We start from the raw sequence: 25,564 nt of genomic DNA, 5'->3' as shown, positions 1-25,564 counted from the left end.
ACCGTATAGGATTCCGGAAACTCAGAAAAAAGAAATCGATAGGCAAATTAAAGATATGCTGAACGACGGAATAATAGAGGAGACAAGGAGCGCGTGGTCTAGTCCGCTATTGCTTGTGCCGAAAAAAGTAGATAAATTAGGTATAAAAAAGTGGCGCGTAGTGATAGACTATCGCAAACTTAATAATCAAATTCAAGATGACAAGTTCCCGCTGCCTAATATTTCAGATATTTTGGATTCCTTATCGGGTGCGGTATATTTTAGCCACTGTGATCTTTACCAAGGATTTTACCAAATTAATTTAAATAAAGAAAGCAGACCGTACACCGCCTTCACAAGTAAAAAACAGTATCAAATGACAAGGTTACCTATGGGCCTTAAAACAAGCCCAAATGCTTTTTCTAGGATGATCACTGTCGCTATGTCAGGATTAAACTATGAACAGTGTTTGGTCTACCAAGATGACTTAGTGGTATACGGGCGTAATTTGGAATCCCACAACAAAAATTTAATGGACGTATTGTCTAGACTTCGTGAAGTTAATTTAAAATTAAATCCGGCAAAATGCACATTTTTAAAGAAAGAAATTTTATATCTTGGTCACGTGGTGTCTGAGAAAGGTATCTCCCCCGACCCGGAGAAAACTAAGGTTTTAGAAAATTATCCGCGACCCCTAAATTCTGACGAAGTAAAGCGTTTCGTAGCATTCGCCAACTACTACCGTAAGTTCATACCCAATTTTGCGGAAAGAGCGTATCATTTAAATAGGCTATCTTGTAAAAATGTTCCCTTTGAATGGACAAAACAGTGTGAAGATTCATTTCAAAATTTAAAATCAGCATTAATTAAACCACCAGTCTTGCAGTACCCAGATTTTTCAGAAAACAACGAATTTCTATTACAAACCGACGCTTCCGGCCAAGCCGTAGGGTCCGTGCTGTGCAACAAAGACGGCCGACCGGTAGCTTACGCGAGTAGGAGTTTAAATAAAGCCGAGAGAAATTATCCGGTAATTGAAAAAGAACTTTTGGCAATAGTATGGAGTGTAAAATATTTCAGACCCTATTTATTCGGAAGAAAATTTAAAATTCAAACGGACCACAGACCATTGGTATATTTATTCGGTATGCGAGACCCATCCAGTAGGCTATTAAAATTTAGGTTGCAACTAGAGGAGTATAACTTTACCATCGAATACATAAAAGGCAGTAGTAATGCGGCGGCGGACGCCTTATCGCGAATTAGTATGACGTCAGAGGAATTGAAACAGTTGAATGAACATGTAGTGAACGTAATGACGAGAGGGCAGGCCAGAGCGCGGGCTGGCCAGCTAGTGCAAGATACTTCCCCATCTTTGTCGGTCGATAATTGTCCTACAAACTCGAGGCCTGATCAACCAAGAGTAGTAGAAATAATTAAAAAACCGATAAATAAGGTGGAATTACGTCTTATTAATAATAGGTCAATGAATAATTACGAAAATGACGGTTTAGTAAGCCTAAGGTCAAAATATTTTGTGTATGTACCCAGTAAATCGAGTATATGTATGAATGGCTCATCTCGATCATCAATAACGCGAGACGGATTGGTGAGAGATTTGTCCAAATTATGTCATACTTTAAAAGTAAACGAGCTCTATATAGTAAAAGATAATATGAATAACGAATTTATAGCTGGGTTAATCAACGAGATAAAGGCGCAATCACAATGGTCCGGACCACGTATATGTGTATTGAGAGGTATTCAGAGAATAAATAATATAGACGATAGGCGCGTCATAATCAACGATTTTCACCTCTTGCCCTCGAGTGGCCACGTGGGCATTAGGCGAATGATAGGCAACATTAAGAAGTTTTATTTTTGGCCTAGTATGGAAAAAGATGTCACAGAGTTTGTTTCAAAATGTGATAAATGTCAGAAACAAAAGTATAGCCTAAAAACAAAACAGCCTATGGAAATTACATCAACGTCTAATTACGCGTTTGAAAAAGTCTATTTAGACATAGTAGGACCGCTTCCTAAGGACGCGAGCGGCTACTGCTACGTGCTTACGTTGCAATGCGAGCTATCTAAGTTCATAGAGGCGTATCCATTATACACAAAAGATGCAAATAGCGTAGCAAAAGCATTCGTAGATAATTTTATTCTAAAATTTGGGATACCCCGGGAAATTGCTACGGACAGAGGAACCGAATTTTTATCGAATACAATGAAACAGGTATGTAGTCTCCTTAAAATTAATCAGCTGACGTCTACCGCTTACCACCACGAATCTATCGGCGCGCTGGAGAACACGCACAAGGCGATGGGCGCGTTCCTGCGGATCAGCTGCGAGAACAAGCCCGGCGCCTGGGCCGGCTGGCTGCCGTACTGGTGCTTCACGTACAACAACACGGTGCACAGCGAGACCAAGTACACTCCGCATGAGCTAGTGTTCGGTAAGACATGTCAACTTCCTAATAATTTAAATAGTACAGTGGATCCCTTGTACAACTACGATAATTATCCTCTTGAATTTAAATATCGCTTGCAAATGGCTCAACGCGACGCTAAAAACAATTTACTACATGGAAAATTAAAGCGTAAAACTACACTCGCGAGCAACCAAATCGACTCAAGCCTTGACGGCGCAAACATACATTAATACAAGTAAAATTATGAATAGAAATAATAAAAATGATATGTCATTTAAAAGCTTAAGATGTCAGCTTTAATTTGATATCATTATTATTGAAATCCATTCATCATTTTTGAAATAAATGATGTCTGAACGCAATTGTAGGAAAAACGGGAATTTAGGAAAAAAGGGTATGGGTATCGTATTATACAAATTAAACAAAAAATGTTAAGATAAAAATTTATTTATTTAAATCAATACTTTGTATTGCCCCCTCTTGCCCTAATTACAGCCTGCAGCCTGTTTCTCATAGACCTTATCAACTTTTTGACAGTTTCCTGAGGAATGCCGTCCCACTCCTCTAATAAAGCTGTCTTCAGCTCGTCCACGCTTGCAGGGACTGGATTCCTGGCCCGAACTCTTCTTTTGAGCTCGTCCCATAAGTGTTCGATGGGATTCAGGTCAGGACTGAGCGCAGGCCAGTCCATCGTGCGCAATTCCTTCTCTCTCAGAAACTGCCGACTGACTCGTGCCGTGTGGCAGCGGGCATTGTCGTGCATTAGCACGAAGTCTTCACCGACAAATTCTGCATAGGGCACAACATGACCGAGTAGAATGTCGGTGATGTACCGATCAGCTGTTAACCCGCCTCCTCGGCCGCCTCCAGGCACGAAAACAAGTGCGGTTTTTCCCTCTAGAGAAATACCAGCCCACATCATGCAGGAACCGCCGCCATATGCTACTGTTTCAGCGAAACAACATTGGGCAAATCGTTCCCCCGGACGCCGGTAGACCCGGCCTCTCCTGTCACTGCCATGCAGACACACTCTGCACTCATCAGTAAACAGGACCGACCGCCATTGCGCAATGCTCCAATCGAGATGCTCTCGAGCAAACTGAAGACGCGCTTGTCGGTGGCCTGCAGTCAATTTGGGGCCTGATGCAGGTCTTTTTGGTGTCAAGTTGGCTTCCTTCAAGCGTCTTCTCACTGTCCACTCGCTGACAGCCACTTGTCGTACACGTCTCAGTTCTTGCTGCACATCAACGCCCGTAAGGTGTCGATTGCGCAGCGAGGTTGAGACAATGAAGCGGTCGTCTCTCTCTGAAGTGCAGCGGTGGCGGCCCGTTCTTGGTCTTCGATTGAAGGCACCAGTCTCTTGGAACCGTCTGTATACTCGGGATACAGCAGACTGGCTCAAGTGGAGCTGGGCAGCGACTGCTCGCTGACTTAACCCTTGTTGCAGCAAGGCAACAACTTGAGCAGCTTCTTCTGGTGTGGTATCCATGGGTTTGCGAAAACAAGGAATACAATGCAACGAGATGTGTACCGGTCAACTTGCAACAAGCGACTGATAAGGTACACCGGATGTGGAAAGGTTTTATAGCGGGATCAGGTAGCGCAAGGCGTGGATTCCTAATGAGGTAATTAACACTGACGGGCAATTAAAATGCGTCATTAAATCTGCGCTTAGTTTTTTTTTATGGTATTGATCTTAATTGAAAGCCTAATTCTTCAGCTTTCGAATGACATATCACTTTTATATTTACCATTTATCGTTTTAGGAAAATCAATGTATATGTGCGCCGTGAAGGCTTGAGTCGATTTGGTTGCTCGCGAGTGTAAATATGACCAATATTTAAAGCCTGTAATGTATAAGAAAGGCACTTATTTACTCTTAAGAAATGAAGTAGGTGATAAGTTTTCAAGTATTTACCTTGGACCATTTATAATTTTAGAGGATCTAGGATGTAATGTTAAGATATTAAGGAATGGTAAAGAAGAGATTGTACACAAAAATCGAACTAAACCTTATATTATGTAATCTTAGATATATACGTATTATGTACACTTAGAGATAAGATAATAATAACATTTATATGATAGCAATTATTGTATTACTAAGTAAGTTTGGTACCAACCTTAGTTATGAAATAAAACAAAATATGTTTATTTTATTTTATTTTAACCCCTCGGGGAAGATGTAGTGTAGGTATAGATTAGTAAGTATCTATAGTTAAGTTAGGTATGATGATTACTCACTATAGCCTTAATAAATCAGTATCTTATTGGAGCTCATTGGTTTCACTCATCTCCCCGACTACGAACCCTACAATGTCCCACATTTTCGATGTTTAAAGACTCAAGATTTTGTTACATCGGCAATAAAATCCCATCAATATATACTAACCCGAGATCCGTCAAAGACGCTCGGTCGTGCTGGTCCAGTAGCACGTTCTTCATCTTTATGTCGCGATGCACGAGCCCCAGGGAGTGCAGGTAGCGTATGCCTGTTGACAATTATACTTGTTTAAATATACGACATATGACAACATTAGATGAAGGTCGAGGATAGAGTTTTGTGGCTTTCCTTGGGTGACAACTATCAGAACTATGTCCAGAACGGTTACGGATTGATAATTATACTTAGCTGGTTCCCAATCATATGCTGGCGGTGGGACGTCGCGGGTCTTGCGCTCCGAGACCAGCAGCACGGGGGGGGGGGGACTGTGGAGCCGGACTGGGCTGGTGATGATGATGATGATGGACGGGCTCTAGTGTGCTACAGGTTTTTAACAGTTTAACAGTTTATTTATTTATTCATAAGAAACACAAATTTAAATGACAGTACACACCGCCAAACTGCAAAGCAGTTTATTGGCAGTTAGGCTCTCACTCATAGGTAGAACTTAACTAAGTAGGTACTTATAATAGGACATAATAGAACCGATTTCTGCAATCCACAAACAAACTACGCTGGAGTTCATTGGCACATATGTATTATGTTTACTAATCTATATAAACTTGTATCGGGTTATTAGATTGTTGATCGCAGCAACCGCTCCCTTACTATACAGCTAGGTTTATAGGTACCTACTATATATAATTTTATTAAATTTAATTTGTATGCAGACTTAAATTACTAGGTATACAAACAGAGGCATACATGTACATGTTTAGGTATAGCTTTAACACACTTTAATACACTTTCTCAGTTTTTCTTTGCTACAAAAGAATCTAATAAGGATACTATAACTTTCTTCTTAAATACAGGTTTAGTAAAGGTATTGTTTCTTACATCGTCTGGAAGATCATTAAGAATCTTTGGTACCAAATACTTTCGGGTCCGTGAACCGTAGTAATTACATATTTTGGGTACATACAACTTTTTGTTGACAACTTTTCTTGCAATGTGAAATGGGGGTTTTAAACTCACTGCTATTGTATTCCTCTAACATAATGGACAACTTAACTTTTTCTTGGACAGGTAATATTTTACATGTACCATATAGTTTATCATAGTCAGGGCGGCATTTTTTCTTTGTTTTATTATCAACCAATAATTTTATAAGCCTTTTCTGTATAGCATTTATTTGATCTAAGTAACTTTGGAAGGTGCACCCATAACTACTCAAACCGTATGATATTATCGACTCTGCGAGTGCGTAGTAAACAGAGTACATGGTAGCTCTGTTCACTACGCCCCGCAGATGATACAACTTACATAATACAGATCTTAGCTTTGAACATACATTATTTATATGTGATTTCCATGACATATTTTTATCTATTATAAGTCCCAGGTACTTGTACTGATTTACAAATTCAATTTCTGAACAGTTACAATTCAAACCGTTTCGATGTAAGCATTCATAAGAATGCCCAATTATTTGTAGTTTATTTATTTTAGGTCTATTATATGGCGAACAGATGTGCATACATTTAGTTTTAGATAGATTAATGATAATGCCATTATCATGTGACCATTTGACAATGTTCTCAAGGTCAGTTTGTATGCACTTTTGGATAACATCTAAGTCATTGTGGGCGCATAGTAAGCACGTATCGTCTGCATACATGAACATTTTACATTGTTTAACTACATTGCACACGCTAGGAGGTGGCTAGACGGGATCGACGTAGATAAACGCTATTATATCGCGATTCGCTTTGAATAAGCAGTGATCTGGTTCCTTTATCGACGTAGATAAACAACAGTATATCGCGATTTGCTACAGATTGATGCTACGTTGTGGCTAGACGGGTTGGTTATCGACGTAGATAGACGGAACGCGCTCTAAACGAGTTTATCGACGTCGATAACGGACCCATGCTGTCCGGTACGTTTTTAGGTCGCTTAATACGCGTCCCATTAATAAGCGCCGTATTTAGGGCGCCTTCAAATAAGTCGCTAATTGTCGCGCGGAAGCAGCGCGGCTGCAGCGCTGCAGCCGTAAATACAGCGGTATAATTAGTGAAACGAATTTATCGACGTCGATAAAGGACCCATGCTATCCGGTCCGTTTTTAGGTCGCTTAATGCGCGTTTATTATAATCGTCGTAGTTATGACCAATCGCGATAAAGCGATGTTTATCGACGTCCATAGCCGACCCATGCTGCGCGGTCATAAAATTGCTTATTGCGCGTGCTATAAAAAAACGCTATATTTATCGCCAATCGCGATATAGTCACATTTATCTACATCGATAAAGACACCGTGCTGTCTCTCTAACCTTCTACGATGTCCGTTGCTCCCCTCCCCCGCGTGTGCTCGTGCAGATCTCGCGTCTTGCGCTCCGAGACCAGCAGCACGGGGGGGGGGGGGCTGTGGAGCCGGACTGGGCTGGTGATGATGATGATAGACGGGCTCTACAGTGCTGCAGCTAGATGCTAGGAGGTGGCTAGACGGGATCGACGGAGATAAACGCTATTATATCGCGATTCGATATAAATAAGCTGTGATCAAGATCCTTTATCGACGTAGATAAACGACATTATATCGCTATATATACAGCGGTATAATTAGTGAAACGAGTTTATCGACGTCAACCCATGTTGTCAAATCCCGTTTTTACGTCGCTTAATGGGCGTTCCACTAATAAGCGTCATATTTATGGCGAATCGCGTTATAGTTACATTTATAACTGTCGATAAATACGCTTAATGCGCGTTACATTAATAAGCGCGCTAATTATGACCATCCTCGATATAGTAACATTTATCACTGTCGATAAATTCGCTAAAGGCCAGTCCCAATAAGCGCCGTATTTATATTTAATCTCGCTATATTGCCGTTTATCTACATCTTTCAAGAACCCGTGCTGCAAGCATGTCTCTCTTACCTTCTACGATGTCCAGCGCTATCCTCATCCGTGTAGCCTCCGGCAGCGCGGCGCGCACGGCCGCGTGCAGATCTCGCGTCTTGCGCTCCGAGATCAATAGTACTGTTGGACCGCAGGATGTAGATGAGACTATGGAGCCGTAGACTCGGACTATGCGCGGGTGCGGGGGGATTGAGCTGGAACATAAATAGTTACGTAGTTGAATAAATCATAGTACTTGGGAGGAGACAAATGACAAGGAAGATTTGTTATCTATCAAAATTCGTAAAAGGAAGAAGATGCCCCTAACATTTAAAATCCGTATTTATAACAGGAGGAGGCTGAGAAGCGAGATCCGTATTTAAGACAGCACGTTTCACAGTCATATCTGCATATTCATCGCTACGCATATTGAACAGATGCGGTAGCTTCCGCCTGTTTCTGTAGAATTATTTCTCGATTCCCTAATTTTATTTATTTATTTTATTTAGTTTTTATTGAAAATCCAACAGCGTTACATTGTAAAAATTAATGCTAAATACAAACAAAACAGTAAGGCTAATAATAGGATTCACAGTAAGATTACTATAGTAAATTCTATATCGAGATCGGGACAGATCACAAAAAAGGCTTAAAAAACTTAGGTATATATAAGTAACATAACTATAATCTTATCAATTAGATAACTTAAATGTAACTAAATAGGTCCAACTAACTGCATAATGATGTGAGTATAGTACTTACGTAATTAAAGTTAAAATTAAAATCTTGTTTGTAAGGCAATAAAACCATCATTCATCAAGTAAAATTGATTAGCTTCTCAGAGTAGTGTTTGGGAAGAAGGATAGGGTAAGAAATAGGAATTAAGACTAATTATACTAATAAATATAAGTTGTATATATAAATTACTGTTATAAAAATATTAAATAGATAATACATAATTACAATACATACATAAGTACTTACGATAAGTAAAAATTTACTATCAAATACATACATATAAATATATAGGTATAATTAATACATTAAATTAATTAATTAAATTAGAATTGGTAATGATAGGGGTAGGATAGATATTATCTGTTTGTGAGTATATCTATAATTTGTTTTTTAAAACACATTTTAGAACAGTTAAAAATATCAATATTTCGGAATCTCTTGTTGAAAGTCTGTGTTATTCGGTTGAGTACAGAATTAGCAGCATAATTAGTGGAGCAAGATGGAACGTGAAACAAAGGCGTATGACGGGTGCGACGGCCTGGTACTCGGTATCCCACGCTACCTACCAGCTCAGGACAGTCTAGTAATCCTCGCACGATGTCATACAGCAAGCACATATCAAGCACTGTTCTGCGTTCTTCTAGCGTTAACAGTCCATGCAATCTGCACCCATCTATGTACGCGTCCACGGGTTTTCTAGCACGATAGTTTAGGTGGTTGATAAATATTTTTTGTATACGCTCCAGTTGTGTTTTGTATATAACATATTGGGGTGACCAAATATGACAGGCGTATTCTAATATGCTGCGAACATATGCATAATAAACTATCTTTATTGTGTGCGGATCATTAAAAAGTTGACAGGTACGTAAAACAAAACCTAAATTTTTGTATGCTTTGTTAGTGACTGTGTCTATATGTTTATCAAAAAGTACTTTTTCGTCTAGTAAAACACCTAAATCTCGAATAACTCTTACCCGGTTGACATTTATACCGTTCAAATGGTAATTGTAATAGATATATAGAGGGGATCTCTTGCGTGTAAAACTTATACATTCACATTTGTTCGCATTTACAGTAATATTGTTATTTTCGTAAAATTTACATAATCTGTTCAGATCAGCTTGAATTGCGGCACAGTTTTGTTCATTGGTTACCCTAAAAAATATTTTTTTGTCATCTGCGTAAAGAAGATGTTTGGAGAATTTAAAACAGTCAGTTATATCATACAGGTATGCACAATAGAAAAGCGGGCCCAAATGAGATCCCTGTGGGACGCCTGTAGGGATAGAAACATAATCAGACCGATATCCTCCAATAACAACTGCCTGAGATCTATTGGTGAGGTAAGATTTGATCCAACGTAGAAGATCTCCGTGAATTCCGAGGTTATGTAGTTTTACGATCAGGATGACATGATCCACACGATCGAAAGCCTTTTCAAAATCTGTGTAGATCACGTCAACCTGCCCGCCACCGTCCATAGCACCCATCACATAGTTCAGAAAAGTTGCCAAATTAGTAATAGTCGAGCGTCTGCGAAGGAACCCGTGTTGTTTATCTGAGATCCCCTTGCTTATAATAGGATATATGACATCATAAACAAGTTTTTCAAATAATTTACCCATGGTATTTAGTATTGAGATTCCCCTATAGTGCTCAACTTTGGTTTTCGACCCCTTTTTATGAACTGGTACAATTTGTGCAGTTTTCCACTTTTTTGGGAACGTCCCTTCACGTAAAGAGCGGTTAAAAATTAGAGTGATAGGGAAAGAAATCGACTTCGTACATTGTTGCCAGAAAAAAGGTGGGACTCCGTCGCTTCCCGGTCCCTTTAATTCGTTAATGTTAAAAAGGGCTTTTTCAACTTCATACTCAGTGATCTTAAAACCTGAAAGACAGTCGTTGTTTGAGCTTGAGTTATGAGAAACGAAAGTTCCAATGGGAGTACCAAAAACACTCTGGAAAAAATTATTAAAGGCATTACAAATATCACGACCATCCGTAAATTTGTTATCACCATATGTTACAGCCTTAGGATAATTAGATCCCCCTCTAAGTGATTTCACGTAGGACCAGAAAGCAACCGGGTTCACTTTAATAGAATTCTCGATGTTCGAAGTATATTTCTTGAAACAGAGATTATGGACACGCAGTTGCCTCGCGCGAAGTAGTTTAAACTCATCGTAATCCCTGGGATTGCCGAACTTTTTCCATCGTCTGTGAACTTTAAGTTTTTCTTTCATTATTTTAAGCAAGGCCGGACTATACCACGGGGGAAATTTAGAATTATTAGTTTTCAAAGGAATGTGTTTTTTTATACATATTAGAATGTGCCGATAAAATACATCCACTGCTTCATCCACACAACATGGTCCTAATTCGGTAAGCCAATCAATTTTTGTTAAATATTCGTTAATAGCAACATAATCTCCTTTCCTAAAGTTAGGTTTTGGTACATGCACCTCTTTTAAAGAAGTTATGGAAAGATCTTGTACTTCAATAGTAAATGCTGGATGAGCTTTGTCTTCTTTAATAAATGGTGTAAGTGATTTCTCGATGATTAATGGTAAATTAGAAAAAGCTAGATCCAAGGTGTTGCATGCATGATTAGTAAGTGTATTGTATTGAGTTAACCCCATGAAATTAGTTTCTTGAATAAGTTGAGACGCAGCGTTTTGTATTTCAATCGGCCCTCTTTTAAGGTATATCGGACCATTATCACTCCACTGCAAGCAAGGCAAGTTAAAATCTCCTAATAGCAAATAATTATCCTTAGGAAAAGAGTCTGATAAAGCATGTAAGAAATTTAAAAGATTATTGACATCGTTCATCGTAGTGCGTGTTTCAGGCGGTATGTATATTACTCCTATGTGCAGATCAACAGTAGATGCCACGGCGCGAGCAGGTACAGTCAACCACAACATCTCGGTGGGAGGCATCGAGGCGGCGGCGGCGGCGGCGGCGGCAGAGGCGGTGGCATTGAACAGCCCTGGAAGCGGGCGCTGCACCGCATCAAGCGAGTTGCGAGCTAGTATCATGACCCCTCCGCCTGTACTCTTGCCGGTCCTAACTAAATCTCGATCCAGACGGAATACGTCATAAGTATTAGGGGATAATTCGCTATCTAATATTCCGTCGTGAGCCCATGATTCAGTTACTATAATGAAGTCGTAAGTGTTGCATAATACGCTTTGTCGAAATTTATGGCATTTAGTCCGGAGGCCGCGTACGTTTTGGTAATATATGTTTAAATTACTATATTCTGTCATTAAGATTTAAAAAAATATAATTATTTTAAGTAAATAGTTGATTAAGTTAATATGATTTAAAATAGAATAACACATAGCGAAAGGTAATATAACGGACAGTGATAAGCACTGTACGAGTTCAATGAGTAAGTAGTAGGTAACTATGTCCCTATGGTCAAGTTGATAACGTCTAATATCGAACCTCCACAGTAGTCTGTAAATTGAGTAAACTGGTGTTAAAATAAACGGATATTTGCGTGTGACATACGTATAAATAAAGTGGCTTGACTTACATTTACGAATAGATACCCAATAGCTAGTGTGTATTTGAACGTATGACGGTAAAATGTTAATAACTTTGTGTTTAAAGAACTTAACTATGAAATTAGTATAATACATAGGCAGTTTCAATATATATTGAGTTGTTATCGTAATGTCGGATAGATTCAATAAAAGGCGGTAGAAGTAAAACTTAACGCGAAGACCGGTCACACATCGACTCGCAGCTACAGAACGCAGGGGCAGTATTATAGGCCATGCGACATATAAAGGTGCGCGCCACTCACACACAGCCATATAATATACAATCACGAGTATTGTATTATGTCCATGTATAAAGTTATAGAAAGTGGTTTATGAGCTCCAATGATATGAATAAAGTGCTTTCAACAAGGTGGCATTTATAACACAAACATTCTTTATAAAAAATAGTTGTCCAAAAAGTGACAAAGCAATAAACAGATACTATACCTATCCCACATAACAGTGATAATGATGACAATAAAAGATAGGAGTATTTTTTATTAAACATATAATACATACACATACGTTCAACATGCAGTATATCTCGCACCCTAAATTTGTAGTTGCTTAATAGTGTTGATGATGTAGAATTACGAAGCGGTCTAGAGTGGTCAGTGAAAAATATATTATTATGTATGACATAAATACCTGAGATAGCTTTCTTGCCCTTCAAACTTGATAGTGTTTCAAAATACAAGTACATGTTTTTTAGTGAATGAGAAAGAAATAAATATGCAAATATTAGCGTAAATTCAGAAGGTCTTCTTCGTCCTTGATCAATAATGCGGGAGTTGTCTCGTTTTTCCTCATGCGAATTAACCCGTTTTTTGACCATACAAATTGGTATTTTTTAATTTTTGCGGTGTCTTTGCATTTTTTTAGCAATAGTTTATTGAACTGAGTCAAATGTTCATTTATGAAAATCTGTTTAGGTTGTCCTTGAATTCCGATGTCTTTAGTGGTGAGTTGTAATTTACGGGATTTCGAGATGATAGTATCCTTCAGCATTCGAGATCTAAGTTTGGCGATTACCACTCGTGGACGTCCCTGAACTTTATTTTTTGGTGTAACTCTATGAGCTCGCTCAATTTCGTCAGGAGTGATATTGTCATCAACTTTTTTAAGCAAAGCACATATAATGTTCATTAGGTTTTCATTTGATTGTTCAGGGATGCCTATTATCTCAAGGTTAAGGATGCGGTCCCTTTGATTGTTGTCGTTCATTTCTAGTTTCAGTGCCTAAATAGTGCAATAAAATTGAAGCCCCATTCGTTAGCCTATATTACTCCTGGTTATCAAACTCACCGTGTATAGAAGAACTCCATGGCCAGCTCATGATAATGCCGCTCATCCGCCGGTAGGACCGACTTACCGGCCGCGGGCGCGCGCCCCGCCCAGCCGCCGCGGAGGGCGTATACTACGCCGTATTGACCGCGCCCTGGGGAAAAGGGAGTAAAGTAAAATTGAAAGTCAAAGTCAAGGTCATATCTGAATAGCTATGAAACAAATAAAACTTCACAAAATGTTTGGCCTGTCTGTGATTGTTAGATAATATGCAATGCATGTTGATATTTTTTCACGTAAGTGTTTCGGACACTTGTAGAACTTTTGTACGAGTTGTGTGATAGGGGTTTCTGCATTCAATTCGCAACGCTCTGTACATCAAGTAAGATAATTATGATGATAGGCCTGGACTTTATCCTGGATTTACAACACAATTATTTTAATAGTATAAGAAATTAAAGAAAATACCTATAGCTAGTAAAGTAGTAACAAACTCACCTATTTCTCTTCCCAGTTCCGGTGACCCGTACATGAGTAGATCACACATGGACGTGCTCTCGAGGCACAGGCGCGCGAAGCTCGGCGCGTATCTGTAACGACACACATCACATTACGAAAAATTATAAGGGATGCACAAGTGTAGTGTTTCTAGGAATGGATTTTGGTAAAAATATAAAACTTTATGGCTAATTTTACGACTGTTGCTGTCACTTTCAAACTCTCAAGAACGGTGAAAAATTTGACACAAGTAAATAATAAATAAATAATAAAATTTATTTTCAAATCAGTGTGTACATACAGTTTTATAGGTAACATAATTTTGTAGCTACACGTTATTGCACACAAAACAATTATGAGACTTATGGCTATGTCCTTTATTAGGGAGTAGCCTAATAAAAAGGGCATAGCCCTGTAATTTTAGGATAAGTAGTGATTGGCAAGGCCCGGTGGTAGCTCCAAAAATTCATTCTTACACACACTACACCACATTTAAAGCTACTAACTTCTTTCGTATGCTCCGCTCAACATGCTCGGTGTACTTTATGTATAAGGCGATAGCTGGAAAATTCCCACTGATAACTCCCTAAATCCATTCATACACACTTCACATCGATCAAACTGCGGGTCAAAGTCACTCACTTCTTCCGTATGGCCAGCTTGACGTCCTCAGTGTGGTGTAACCTGCCAGCGAGCGCAGTCTGCAGCGAAGCAAGCGACGACTGGTAGCGGTCGTGGGCTGAGCTTAGCCTCTCTAATATCTGGGGAGATAAAGGAAATTATATTTATTGTGTCATATCTAACATCAACCAACCCGCACTAGGCCAGCGTGGTGGACTAGGCCTAAACCCTTCCTTCATTGGAAGGAGACCCGTGCCCCAGCAGTGGGGACGTAATGGGTCGTGATGATGATGGTATCTAATATACTACAGAACTTTAAATAAAGATCTGTCTGAAGCAAAATTGCTAAAATGGGTTTGGGCTCAACACTGAGCATAGGCTCGTCCATAGCACCGGTTCTCAACAACTGTAACCCATTGAGTAGGATGAGTGTTACATGTGAAATACTGGATCTTGGCACCGTATTGATCATGATTTGTAAATCGGTTCGGTTCCGTGCCTTGGCTATGGCTTCAGCAACAAAAAACTTACTAAATTCACAGAGGTGAGGTGAGTGTTAAATGTGAGAGAAAGGATTTTGACCTCTTATCCATCATGATCCACTACTACACTCTAACTCACAGAACATATATAATTATGTCTTATCCCATCCACAAAGACATCTGTCAGAACCCTTATTACATTCGAATAAGGGTAGTTTTTGTTTGTGTCATCTGTCTTTCCCCGTGGAATGGGATATACATATAAGATCAATTTTTTTTATTACCTGTGCAGAGATGACTCTAGCCAGTCGCTGCGGAGACAGCGAGTGTACGGTGTGCAGCGCCACCTGGCGGCGCCACACGGGACAAGGCACACTAGACCCTAACGCACCAGACATAAGCCCTATTGCCCCGATCACTAGATTATTAGATAAGGGTAGTTTTTGTTTGTGTCAGGTGTCTTTCCCCGTGGAATTGGATATAAGATATTTTTTTTTATTACCTGTGTAGAGATGACTCGCGCGAGTCTTTGAGGCGACAGCGAGTGTACGGTGTGCAGCGCCACCTGGCGGCGCCACACGGGTCAAGGCACACTAGACCCTAACGCACCAGACATAAGGTCCATATTCACCTGTGCAGAGATGACTCTAGCCAGTCGCTGCGGAGACAGCGAGTGTACGGTGTGCAGCGCCACCTGGCGGCGCCACACGGGACAAGGCACACTAGACCCTAACGCACCAGACATAAGGTCCATATTCACCTGTGCAGAGATGACTCTAGCCAGTCGCTGCGGAGACAGCGAGTGTACGGTGTGCAGCGCCACCTGGCGGCGCCACACGGGTCAAGGCACACTAGACCCTAACGCACCAGACATAAGGTCCATATTCACCTGTGCAGAGATGACTCTAGCCAGTCGCTGCGGAGACAGCGAGTGTACGGTGTGCAGCGCCACCTGGCGGCGCCACACGGGGCTGAGCACGCAGCACGCGCCGCCGCCGCCGCCGCCCGCGATGCGCAGTCTGCGAATGGGAGGTGATGATGTAGTTAGGGAGGTGGCCGCTAGATGGCATGATTAATAATAATAATACTAAAGTTCTTGCTTTACAGGTAAGAACAATTTAAATACAATAGTAAATTAAAATTATATGTTGTCTATAACAAATTTACTACTACTATACTAATATAGTGAGAAATATTGGGAGGTGTTGATTTAGTGAGGGAGTTGGCTGCTAGATGGCAATTTTTTTTTAATTTTATTAATTAGCCTGATTTGTGCAACGATCGCGATCCACTGCCACGTCAAAGCGAAACCGCCGAAGCCAAGCTTGCAGGAACAGCCAGTACACTATAATGATGAAATATAAAGCCAAAACCTACTGATCTTACTTATGAAACAATCTCCTTATAGAATCCAGCAGTGTAGTATAGAACGAGAAGGCATCACTGGGCTGCAGCTGCACCGTTCTCGCCACGCCCACCAGCGCCAGCATGGCGGCGGACGCGGCCCGAGCGACAGAGACACAGAGAGATAGAGGTGTGACAGAGCGCAGTAGATGTTTCTCTGCCCGTCTCGCTGTGTGCATACCTCAGGTGCACAGCACTAATGGACACACTGTAAAGCTGCGTACAGACCGGCCAAACGAACGGCCAACGCCAACGGGTTTCGTTGACCTTCGTTGCTGCAATCTGCCCTGTATTATGTATGATAAATAAGATAAGATAAGTTCGTTGGGCGTTCGTTTGGCCGGTCTGGAAGCAGCTTAATACAAAGCCACTTATTTATGAAACAATCTCCTTATAGAATCCAGCAGTGTAGTATAGAGCGAGAAGGCATCACTGGGCTGTAGCTGTACAGTTCTGGCCACGCCCACCAGCGCCAGCATGGCGGCGGACGCGGCCCCGAGCGACAGAGACAGATATAGAGGTGTGACAGAGCGCGACAGAGACAGATATAGAGGTGTGACAGAGACAGATATAGAGGTGTGACAGAGCGCAGTAGCTGTTTCTCTGCCCGTCTCGCTGTGTGCATACCTCAGGTGCACAACACTAATGGCACACTGTAAAGCTGCGTACAGACCGGCCAAACGAATGCCAACGCCAACGGGTTTCGTTGACCTTCGTTTCTGCAATCTGCGCTGTATTATGTATGATACATATCCATCGTTGGGCGTTCGTTGGGCGTTCGTTGGTCCGGTCTGTAAGCAGCTTAATACAAAGCCACTTACTTGTGAAACAATCTCCTTATAGAATCCAGCAGTGTAGTGAAGAGCGAGAAGGCATCAATCGGCAACAGCTGCACCGTTCTAACTTACTTGTGAAACATTCGCCTTATAGAATCCAGCAGTGTAGTACAGAGCGAGAAGGCGTCACTGGGCTGCAGCTGCACCGTTCTCGCGACGCCCACCAGCGCCAGCATGGCGGCGGACGCGCCCCGAGCGACAGAGACAGATATAGAGGTGTGACAGAGCGCGACAGAGACAGATATAGAGGTGTGACAGAGCGCGACAGAGACAGACATAGAGATGCGGACGCGGCCCCGAGCGACAGAGACAGAGATAGAGGTGTGACAGAGCGCAGTAGCTGATTCTCTGCCCGTCTCGCCGCTTGCATACCTCAGGGAGTTCCTAATTCAAAGGTACTTACTTGTGAAACAGCCGCCGTATTGAATCCAGCAGTGTAGTGTAGAGCGAGAAGGCGTCACTGGGCTGCAGCTGCACTGTTCTATCCTACTTCCTACTAATATTATAAAGGCAAAAGTTTGTCAGTATATGTTTGCTACCTCTTCACGTCAAAATGGCTGAACCGATTTCAATGAAATTTGGTATGGAGTTAGCTAACACCCTGGATTGATATATAGGCTACTTTCTATCCCGTAATTCCCACGGGAAAACTCTTTAAGCCTAGCTCGCGGAAACAGATAGTAATTATGTCTGTGATTTAAAGCTACTAACTTGTGAAACAATCTCCTTATAGAATCCAGTAGCGTAGTGTAGAGCGAGAAGGCATCACTGGGCTGCAGCTGCACTGTTCTGGCCACGCCCACCAGCGCCAGCATGGCGGCGGAGGCCGGGCGGCCGCCGAGCGCGGGGCGGCAGTGCGCTTCTAGCGACTCTAAGCATCTGGGGATAGGGGTGGGAATTGATTAACTAGAATTATCAAGCAGCAAGATGGTTCTAGAGACTCTAGGCATCTGGGGATGGGGGTGGGAATTGATTAGCTGGTTTTGAAGAGCGATAATATGTCTCGAGGGACTCTGGGCATCTGGGGGTGAGGGGAGAATTATTTTACAATTATTTTCAATGACAATTATTTGTCCACTATCATAATATTACCCTACCACCATTTCAAAGGCTCAGTTACTGAGTATTAATGCTCACTGTGCAGCGATCGGCAGACTCTAGGCGTCTTTGGAATAGTAATGAGAATTTATTACCTGGCGAATTGCGATGAGTGGCGAGGGACTTCGCTACTGAATTTCGAAGTACGAAATTCCGCATTTTGTGCTATGATTCCGATGTAAGTACGTCAGTTCGAAAGTACTGAATTTCGAAGTATGAAACTCCGCTGTTTGTGAGGCATAAAGTGTACGATTCTCGGGGAGATTCGTTTCGCGCACTCCATTTACGAATTTACATATGATATTAGTCTAAAGCACAGATTAAAACTCACCTCTGCAGTGTACCGAAGTAGTTGTCCTTGAGACAGTCCACGAAGTTGGCCAGTCTCAGGCTGATGCGCTTGCTCAGCTTGCTGAGGACATTCTTCTGTACGTCTAGAGTGGCTTGCTTTACTGACATCTGCGAACAAATTGCATTTTCATTAGGTTTAGAATTACTTTACAGAACTAAAACGTACCATTATTTATAACTAGCTGTTCCCGCGAGCTGCGCTTTGCTTTAAAAAGTTTTCTCGTGGGAATTCCGGGATAAAAAGTAGCCTATGTTCTTTCTCAGGGTCTAGACCATATGTATACCATATTTCAATTACATCCGTTCAGTAGTTTTGGCGTGAAAGAGTAACAGACAGACACAGTTACTTTCGCATTTTTAATATTAGTTAGGATATAGGATACAGACAATACTTATAAACTAGAAACAATGAACAATAGGCGGCCTTATCGCTAAGAGCGATCTTTTACAAGCAATCTTAAACATAAAGAAATATAATTTTCATTACTTTACAAAACTATAACGTCCCATTATTTATAACTAGCTGTTCCCGCGTGCTTCGCTTCGCCTTAAAAAGTTTTCCCGTGGGAATTCCGGGATAAAAAGTAGCCTATGTTCTTTCTCAGGATCGGATTTAGACTATCTATATACCAAATTTCATTCAAATCCGTTCAGTAGTTTTAGCGTGAAAGAGTAACAGACAGACAGACAGACACAGTTACTTTCGCATTTATAATATGAGTTAGGATTATGATACGAGGGCTACACCGAAAAGATCGGGAATAGAATACTTAGGAATAAATTAGAGTGAAACCTTTTTGGTGTATCAAATGTAGTGTTTTTTCAAACATAATTCCATTTTCGAATTTTAAAAAAAGTAAAAAATAAAAGAGTATTGACCATTTGAATTTGACAAGTCGGTGTAAAAAATGGAGCTTACGCGGAAACATTTCCGTGCAATAATTTTTCACAACTTTCGTCGAGGTTTATCTCAAGAACAATGTCTCGCCGAGCTTGTTTCTATTTATAAACTTGAAGCACCAAGTAAAACGACTATCGTATATCGTTGGTATTCTGAGTTTCGCCGTGGACGTTCCTCTCTTACCTTCTACTGGTCGGCCAAAAACAGCGGTAACACAAGATAACATCGATGCTGTACGCCAGTTAATAAAAGAAGATAGACATGTGACATACGAGCAGATTCGGGCTTCTCTCAGCATTGGTATGACAGCCATTCAAACCATTTTACATGAAGAACTGGGTGTCAAGAAGTTAGTTTCGCGCTGGGTGCCCCACCGTTTGACCGAGGAACAAAAGTCGGCTCGTGTTAATTGGTGTCGATCTGCTCTGCAACGGTTCAATGGAGGCAGTTCAAATGCTGTCTACAATATCGTCTCTGGTGATGAATCGTGGATTTATTCATATGAGCCCGAAAGAAAACATCAATCGGCAGTTTGGGTGTTCGAAGGTGAGGTCAAGCCAACAAAAGTTATTCGCTCACGCAGCGTGTCGAAAAAAATGGTCGCTTCGTTTGTATCGAAAACTGGCCATGTGGCTACGATACCATTACAAGAACAAAGGACGGTTACTGCTGATTGGTACACAACAGTTTGTTTGCCGGAAGTCGTAAGAGAACTTCGTAAAACTAACCCGAATCGTCGTATAATCCTTCACCACGATAATGCAAGCTCTCATACCGCTCGCAAAACAAGAACGTTTTTAAATATGGAAAACGTGGAGTTGATGGACCATCCTCCGTATAGCCCTGATCTGAGCCCCAATGATTATTTTACATTCCCAAGAATTAAAGATATGCTACGTGGTCAACGGTTTAGCGGCCCAGAAGAGGCGGTCGAAGCTTACAAATCAGCTGTTTTGACAGTATCCACTTCAGACTGGAATTACTGTTTCAATGATTGGTTTAATCGAATGAAAAAGTGCATTGAAAGTCACTGAGACTACTTTGAAAAACAATAAAAGTAAATAATATTATGATATCTTTGTACTTTTTTCTATTCCCGATCATTTCGGTATCGCCCTCGTACAGACAATACTTATAAACTAGAAACAATGATGAATGAACAATAGGCGGCCTTATCGCTAAGAGCGATCTCTTACCTAACTAAAACCTTAAACATAAAGAAATAGAATTTTCATTAGGTTTAGAATTACTTTATTACAGAACTGAAACGTCCCATTATTTATAATGGCGTCAATAGCTGACTATCCGATGTGTGCCGCACGTATAGAAGGTTTTGCAAATGTTGTTTTGTGTTTTATTACATAAAACCATACATAGTGTGTACGGGCTTATCAATTTATTATCTATATTTTGAAATCAAATAAAAATAAAACACTTTTTTTTAATAAGGTATGTACATTATCTACAGTTACCTACAGTTATTTCGCACGCCAATTTTATTTTCATTAAAACTACACTTCACTACCAGCGCAGCGAATGCGTAGTGAAATGAAAAAAAAGTTTTCAAAACGCAATTCCAATCAGAAATACAATTATTATTTTAATTACTTTTCTACCTTTTCTATGGTATTACGATGGCGGTAATTATTTTATCAATAAAAAATTCATTCCTACAAGAAATATGAAACACAATTATTATGAATAAAAAATGAAATTGGCAACACTGTTCACTCTTGTGGTGTTTCTTCCTGACTATGCAGTCGTGCAAACTCGAAAACTGGTAAATATATTATTTTGTTTCCCAATGGATTCCGTTAATTTGTTTTATCTTTTTTACTCACTATCGACGTCTGGAAGAAATTACTTTTAGTAATTATTTTTTTTTTTTTTTATTATTTATTTATAAAAAACAGGCATATAAACAATACATTTTTGTTTGACAGCGCCATTAAACCGGAATGGTTTGTCTTGGCACATTAAAATGAATTTACACATATAGTAGGTACAATATTACGATACATTCACGGTTAAACATTACAGTACATTAATCGGTGAAGTATTATACTTATAGGTAAGGTATTATCTTAACACATCGTACACTCCTGACTTAATACAAAAGCAAGTACCTATTTTATTGTGAGTAAAATTTTATTAGCGTTAGTTAAAGTCAGCTACACCGGGCTCACGGCAAAAACGTCGTAACCGCCATGCAAACAGCGTCGCTTACGCGTTTCGGTCGGTAGCCCGCTTGAACTGGTTCAGTCATAGATCGTAGATAAGAGTTTTTATGGATGGCAGCTATATACAGGTTGCTCTTTAATAGAAAGACAGATATTAGTTTTATGATTATAAATTTAATTTATAGGTATGTTTTAAAGCATTTTGTTAAATAAGAATAGGTAGGTACTATACGTAAGTATAATATGGTTGTTTATTTAGGTAGGTAGGTTTTTTACAAAGTATTCTTTTAGTTTATTTTTCAGGTTTTTATTATTTATTTCATTTTTAAGTGTGGTTGGCAATTCATTAAATAGTGTAGGAACTACGTATTTATTCGTTCTACGTCCGTATATATTTTTAAAGCGTGCAGTTGTCATTTTTTTGTTGGTGATGCTTCTAGTATGTATTTTGTGTTCGATAGGATTTAGCATGTTGTGTTGGTCGTATTGCTCAACGATCAGCGCGTATTCCACCCGTCTGTGGACCGGTAATATCCCACAGTAGTGGAATAGTCTCTGATTTTCACCTTTACATTTTTGTTTAATTTTTGGTGGTACAATCTTTTTTAGTATTCTTATTTGTAAATTGCATATTTTGTCGAGATAGGATTTATAGGTTCGTCCATAGCTTGTGATTCCATAGAATATTATGGATTCCACAAGTGCTTTATACATATTTAATAAAACACTGTACGGTACCTTGTATTTCACTATGGATATTTTGGCAAGGACTCCTCTAAGTTTATCACATACCTTATTGACATGTGGCTCCCAATTAAATCTATCATCTATGATGAGACCAAGGTAAGTTGCTGTTTTGACTTGTTCAATTGTTTCGCAGTTATTGCAGTTGTTCGTGTGTAAGCAATCATGGTTATGTGCTATCAATCTTACATGATGGTCTGTAGGGTTGTGGCTGGATCTTATGTGCATCATTTGGGTTTTTTGAGCGTTTAGAATTAGTCCTGCATCATGTGACCATTTTACCAACGCTGTGAAATCTTTTTGTAGCTTTTTCATTGCCTCTGTCACACTTTTGTCCGCTGCTATTAAACAAGTGTCATCTGCAAACTGATATAGGGAGCAATGTTTAATAATGTTAGTGACGTCATTTACATAAACCAGGTAGTGAAGGGGACCAAGGACGGATCCTTGGGCCGTGCCTATTGAGACCTTAATAAGGCCGCCAAAGGAGAATGGCCATTTCTCTATGGCGCCATGACCCAGAGCGGCCATTGATGAAACATACACTAACGTGTAGTCCGTAACTACAGTATATCCTGGTATTAATTTTATTATTATGAGGCATGGGAGAACGAAAATATAGGTGCTGAAAGATCAAGTCTTTCTACTGTAATAAATGTTACCCTCGAGCTAAAAATTGATTTTAAAAGTGTTCCCGTGGGAATTCCTGGATAAAAAGTATTCTATGTTACTTCGGGATAACGGGAACTTGAATAGAATGAAATAATTTTTAAAATTGGTCTCTTTATAAAAATAGGTTTCTAAGTGTGAAATGTGCAAAAATAATTATGATATTATTTGCATAAATAAAGTCATGTAATACATTTTGTGATGCACTATGTATTGGGGATCCCATGATTTACATTATAAAACTTATTTGTGCGTGTACTATTCATCAAAATCTTATTAAAGGAAAAAAAATAATTTAATTAATTTACTTTTGAACCCTAATATCTCAAGAACCCCATGGTTTAGATTTTTTTAAATATTTTTCCCTGATAATAGACATTTTTATCAATAACTTAAAATAGGTTTGGTTAGTGGCTGCTAACTTACGCTAAGCGTGTCAGGTTTCGCCATTCTTCTTTACCGTGTGTGTTGTGTTTTCCTGTTGTTATTTGTGTGTGTGTGTGCAAGTAAGATTGATCTACCTCAGCCTACCTCATATATTATTGGCCACTTGTCTAGAGACATCGGTCCAGTGGGTCGAGGTCCCACGCTACGCTTGCCTATTTGTAGTGTCCACTCGATAATTTCAGTTTTCTGATTTTAAAAACAATTCTTTTAAGTCCTCTAATGAAAAATCCTGACTAATATTATAAATGCAAAAGTAACTGTGTCTGCCTGTCTGTCTGTTACTCTTTCACGTCAAAACTACTGAACAGATTTGAATGAAATTTTGTATACATAATGGTCTAGACGGTTCTACCTTTCTTGGCATAAGATTTATTTGCCTAATATCGTATTGCATAGTAACGTTTGGTCAAAGTCTCGTTTCGCCGAAAATCGTATGGCATAAATCTCGTTTAGTAAAAAGTTATTTCGCATAATATTGTTTAGCCTAATAATGGTATGGCCAAATCTTGAATAGTCTAATAATGCTATGAGGTTATATAAAGTAATAATATTCGGGCTTTAACTTGGATGGGACGTCTTATCGCATCTGGTGCCTTGTATTATTTCCTTGTAAGTAGGAAACGCTCCGCTCCGCTTCGCTGCGCTCCGCTTTGCTTTTGACGAAAATGTGCACCTAACCGCTACTCCTCGCTTTGCTCGTCGTCGCACCTATCTTTAGGTTTCGATCCCATGGGAATTAATGCCGTTTGTAATAATTATAATGGTCATTCACTTTCAATATTTTGATAATTGAATATCGTGATTTTCGGGATGTAGGAGAAAAATACCTCAATTTTTACATTTACAACATACTTAATATAAACCTATAATATACGATCTATTTGAGAAAACAAGACTTACGTGTTTCAATATTGTACCAATAGTGTTTTAGCCGAAACGAGACTTATGCCACGTAAGACTTGGCAAAGGGATGATTCGACCAAAAAAAGTTTAGACCTTACGAGTTATGCGAAACGAGTTTTGGGCAATAAAGATTAGGCGAGATGAGGGGAACCCGGTCTAGAGAAAGAACATAGGCTACTTTTCATCCCAGAATTCCCACGGGAAAACTTTTTAAGGCGCAGCGAAAATCGCGGGAACAGCTAGTACTTAAATAAATATGTTCTTCCAGTTGTGCCCAATACTACAATTAGAGGTGGATAGCCGTTCGCAATGGCTGGAAAAGACGTTTGTGAAATGTCCGCTGTTGGTACCCGTAAAACGCACACCTTTGGAAATAATCTACGATGCTGCTGCAAAGGTAACCTTACTAAAAACATCAAGGGCCTTACCACAAAAAAAATTAACAAAAAGTAAGACAGTATTTAACAACTGTTAAGCGCTGTCAAACGCTTACAAAATCTTTCAAACTTCGTTTTAAACACTCGTTAAACTGTGATTAAAGATTTTTGTGGTAGTACAGTAAGTACTTTGCTTAAAATATACACGCGAGCAATGACAAAGTTCCACCTGCCATTGCAGTTCCATAATTTATTTATTTATTTATTAAAGATACACCAACAGCATACATATTATTACAATTTTAAAATATACATTGAAGAAGGTCTTACAATCTAATACGATATGCCAATTTAATAATATAGGTCACTGGAACTTTTTAATTGGCCGCGAGTGTAATTGCATTTTAACTGGGTATGATGATGGTGATTGATGATTAAGTATTTAATGTATTAATTTCAGGCAGCAAAAGATCGACTAGGAAAAATAGGAAAGAATGTGAAAAAAGTTAAAGGAACTTCAACTTCATGAAAAACCATCTAGAAATGGCGATAAATAATTATAAGTACCTAGTTCAATCAGACTGCGAAAATGTTATTTATTGTATGCTGAAGAAACTACTTCTCCAAACTTGACGCCCATAATTTATTATTATGTATATACTACATACACCCGTGATGTTATTTATTAAAACTAACCTGCCCTATATCATTACAATAAGCGCCCTTACAGTATACATCCAAAACTTAAGATCATGGTCATATATAATTTAGCGCCCC

General features: G+C 39.7%; 1 protein-coding gene across 1 annotated transcript in view; it reads right to left on the bottom strand.

The window, feature by feature from the left end:
• The window catches only part of LOC105381569 (dual serine/threonine and tyrosine protein kinase), a 52,377-nt gene that overhangs the window by 5,236 nt on the left and 21,577 nt on the right, over positions 1 to 25,564 (bottom strand). Inside the window, exons 13-20 of the mRNA XM_048630769.1 lie at positions 18,547 to 18,674; positions 17,829 to 17,996; positions 15,767 to 15,896; positions 14,417 to 14,535; positions 13,775 to 13,866; positions 13,298 to 13,430; positions 7,740 to 7,915; positions 4,807 to 4,906 (exon numbers count right to left, since the gene is read on the bottom strand). Of these exons, the coding sequence (XP_048486726.1) occupies positions 4,807 to 4,906; positions 7,740 to 7,915; positions 13,298 to 13,430; positions 13,775 to 13,866; positions 14,417 to 14,535; positions 15,767 to 15,896; positions 17,829 to 17,996; positions 18,547 to 18,674 (1,046 nt within the window). The remainder of the gene's footprint in view (positions 1 to 4,806; positions 4,907 to 7,739; positions 7,916 to 13,297; positions 13,431 to 13,774; positions 13,867 to 14,416; positions 14,536 to 15,766; positions 15,897 to 17,828; positions 17,997 to 18,546; positions 18,675 to 25,564) is intronic.

Source organism: Plutella xylostella, chromosome 27 (assembly GCF_932276165.1).
Source record: "Plutella xylostella chromosome 27, ilPluXylo3.1, whole genome shotgun sequence".
Lineage (NCBI taxonomy): Eukaryota > Metazoa > Arthropoda > Insecta > Lepidoptera > Plutellidae > Plutella > Plutella xylostella.
Note: the sequence above shows the minus strand (reverse complement) of the source record. Positions and strands in the feature narration are given on the sequence as shown.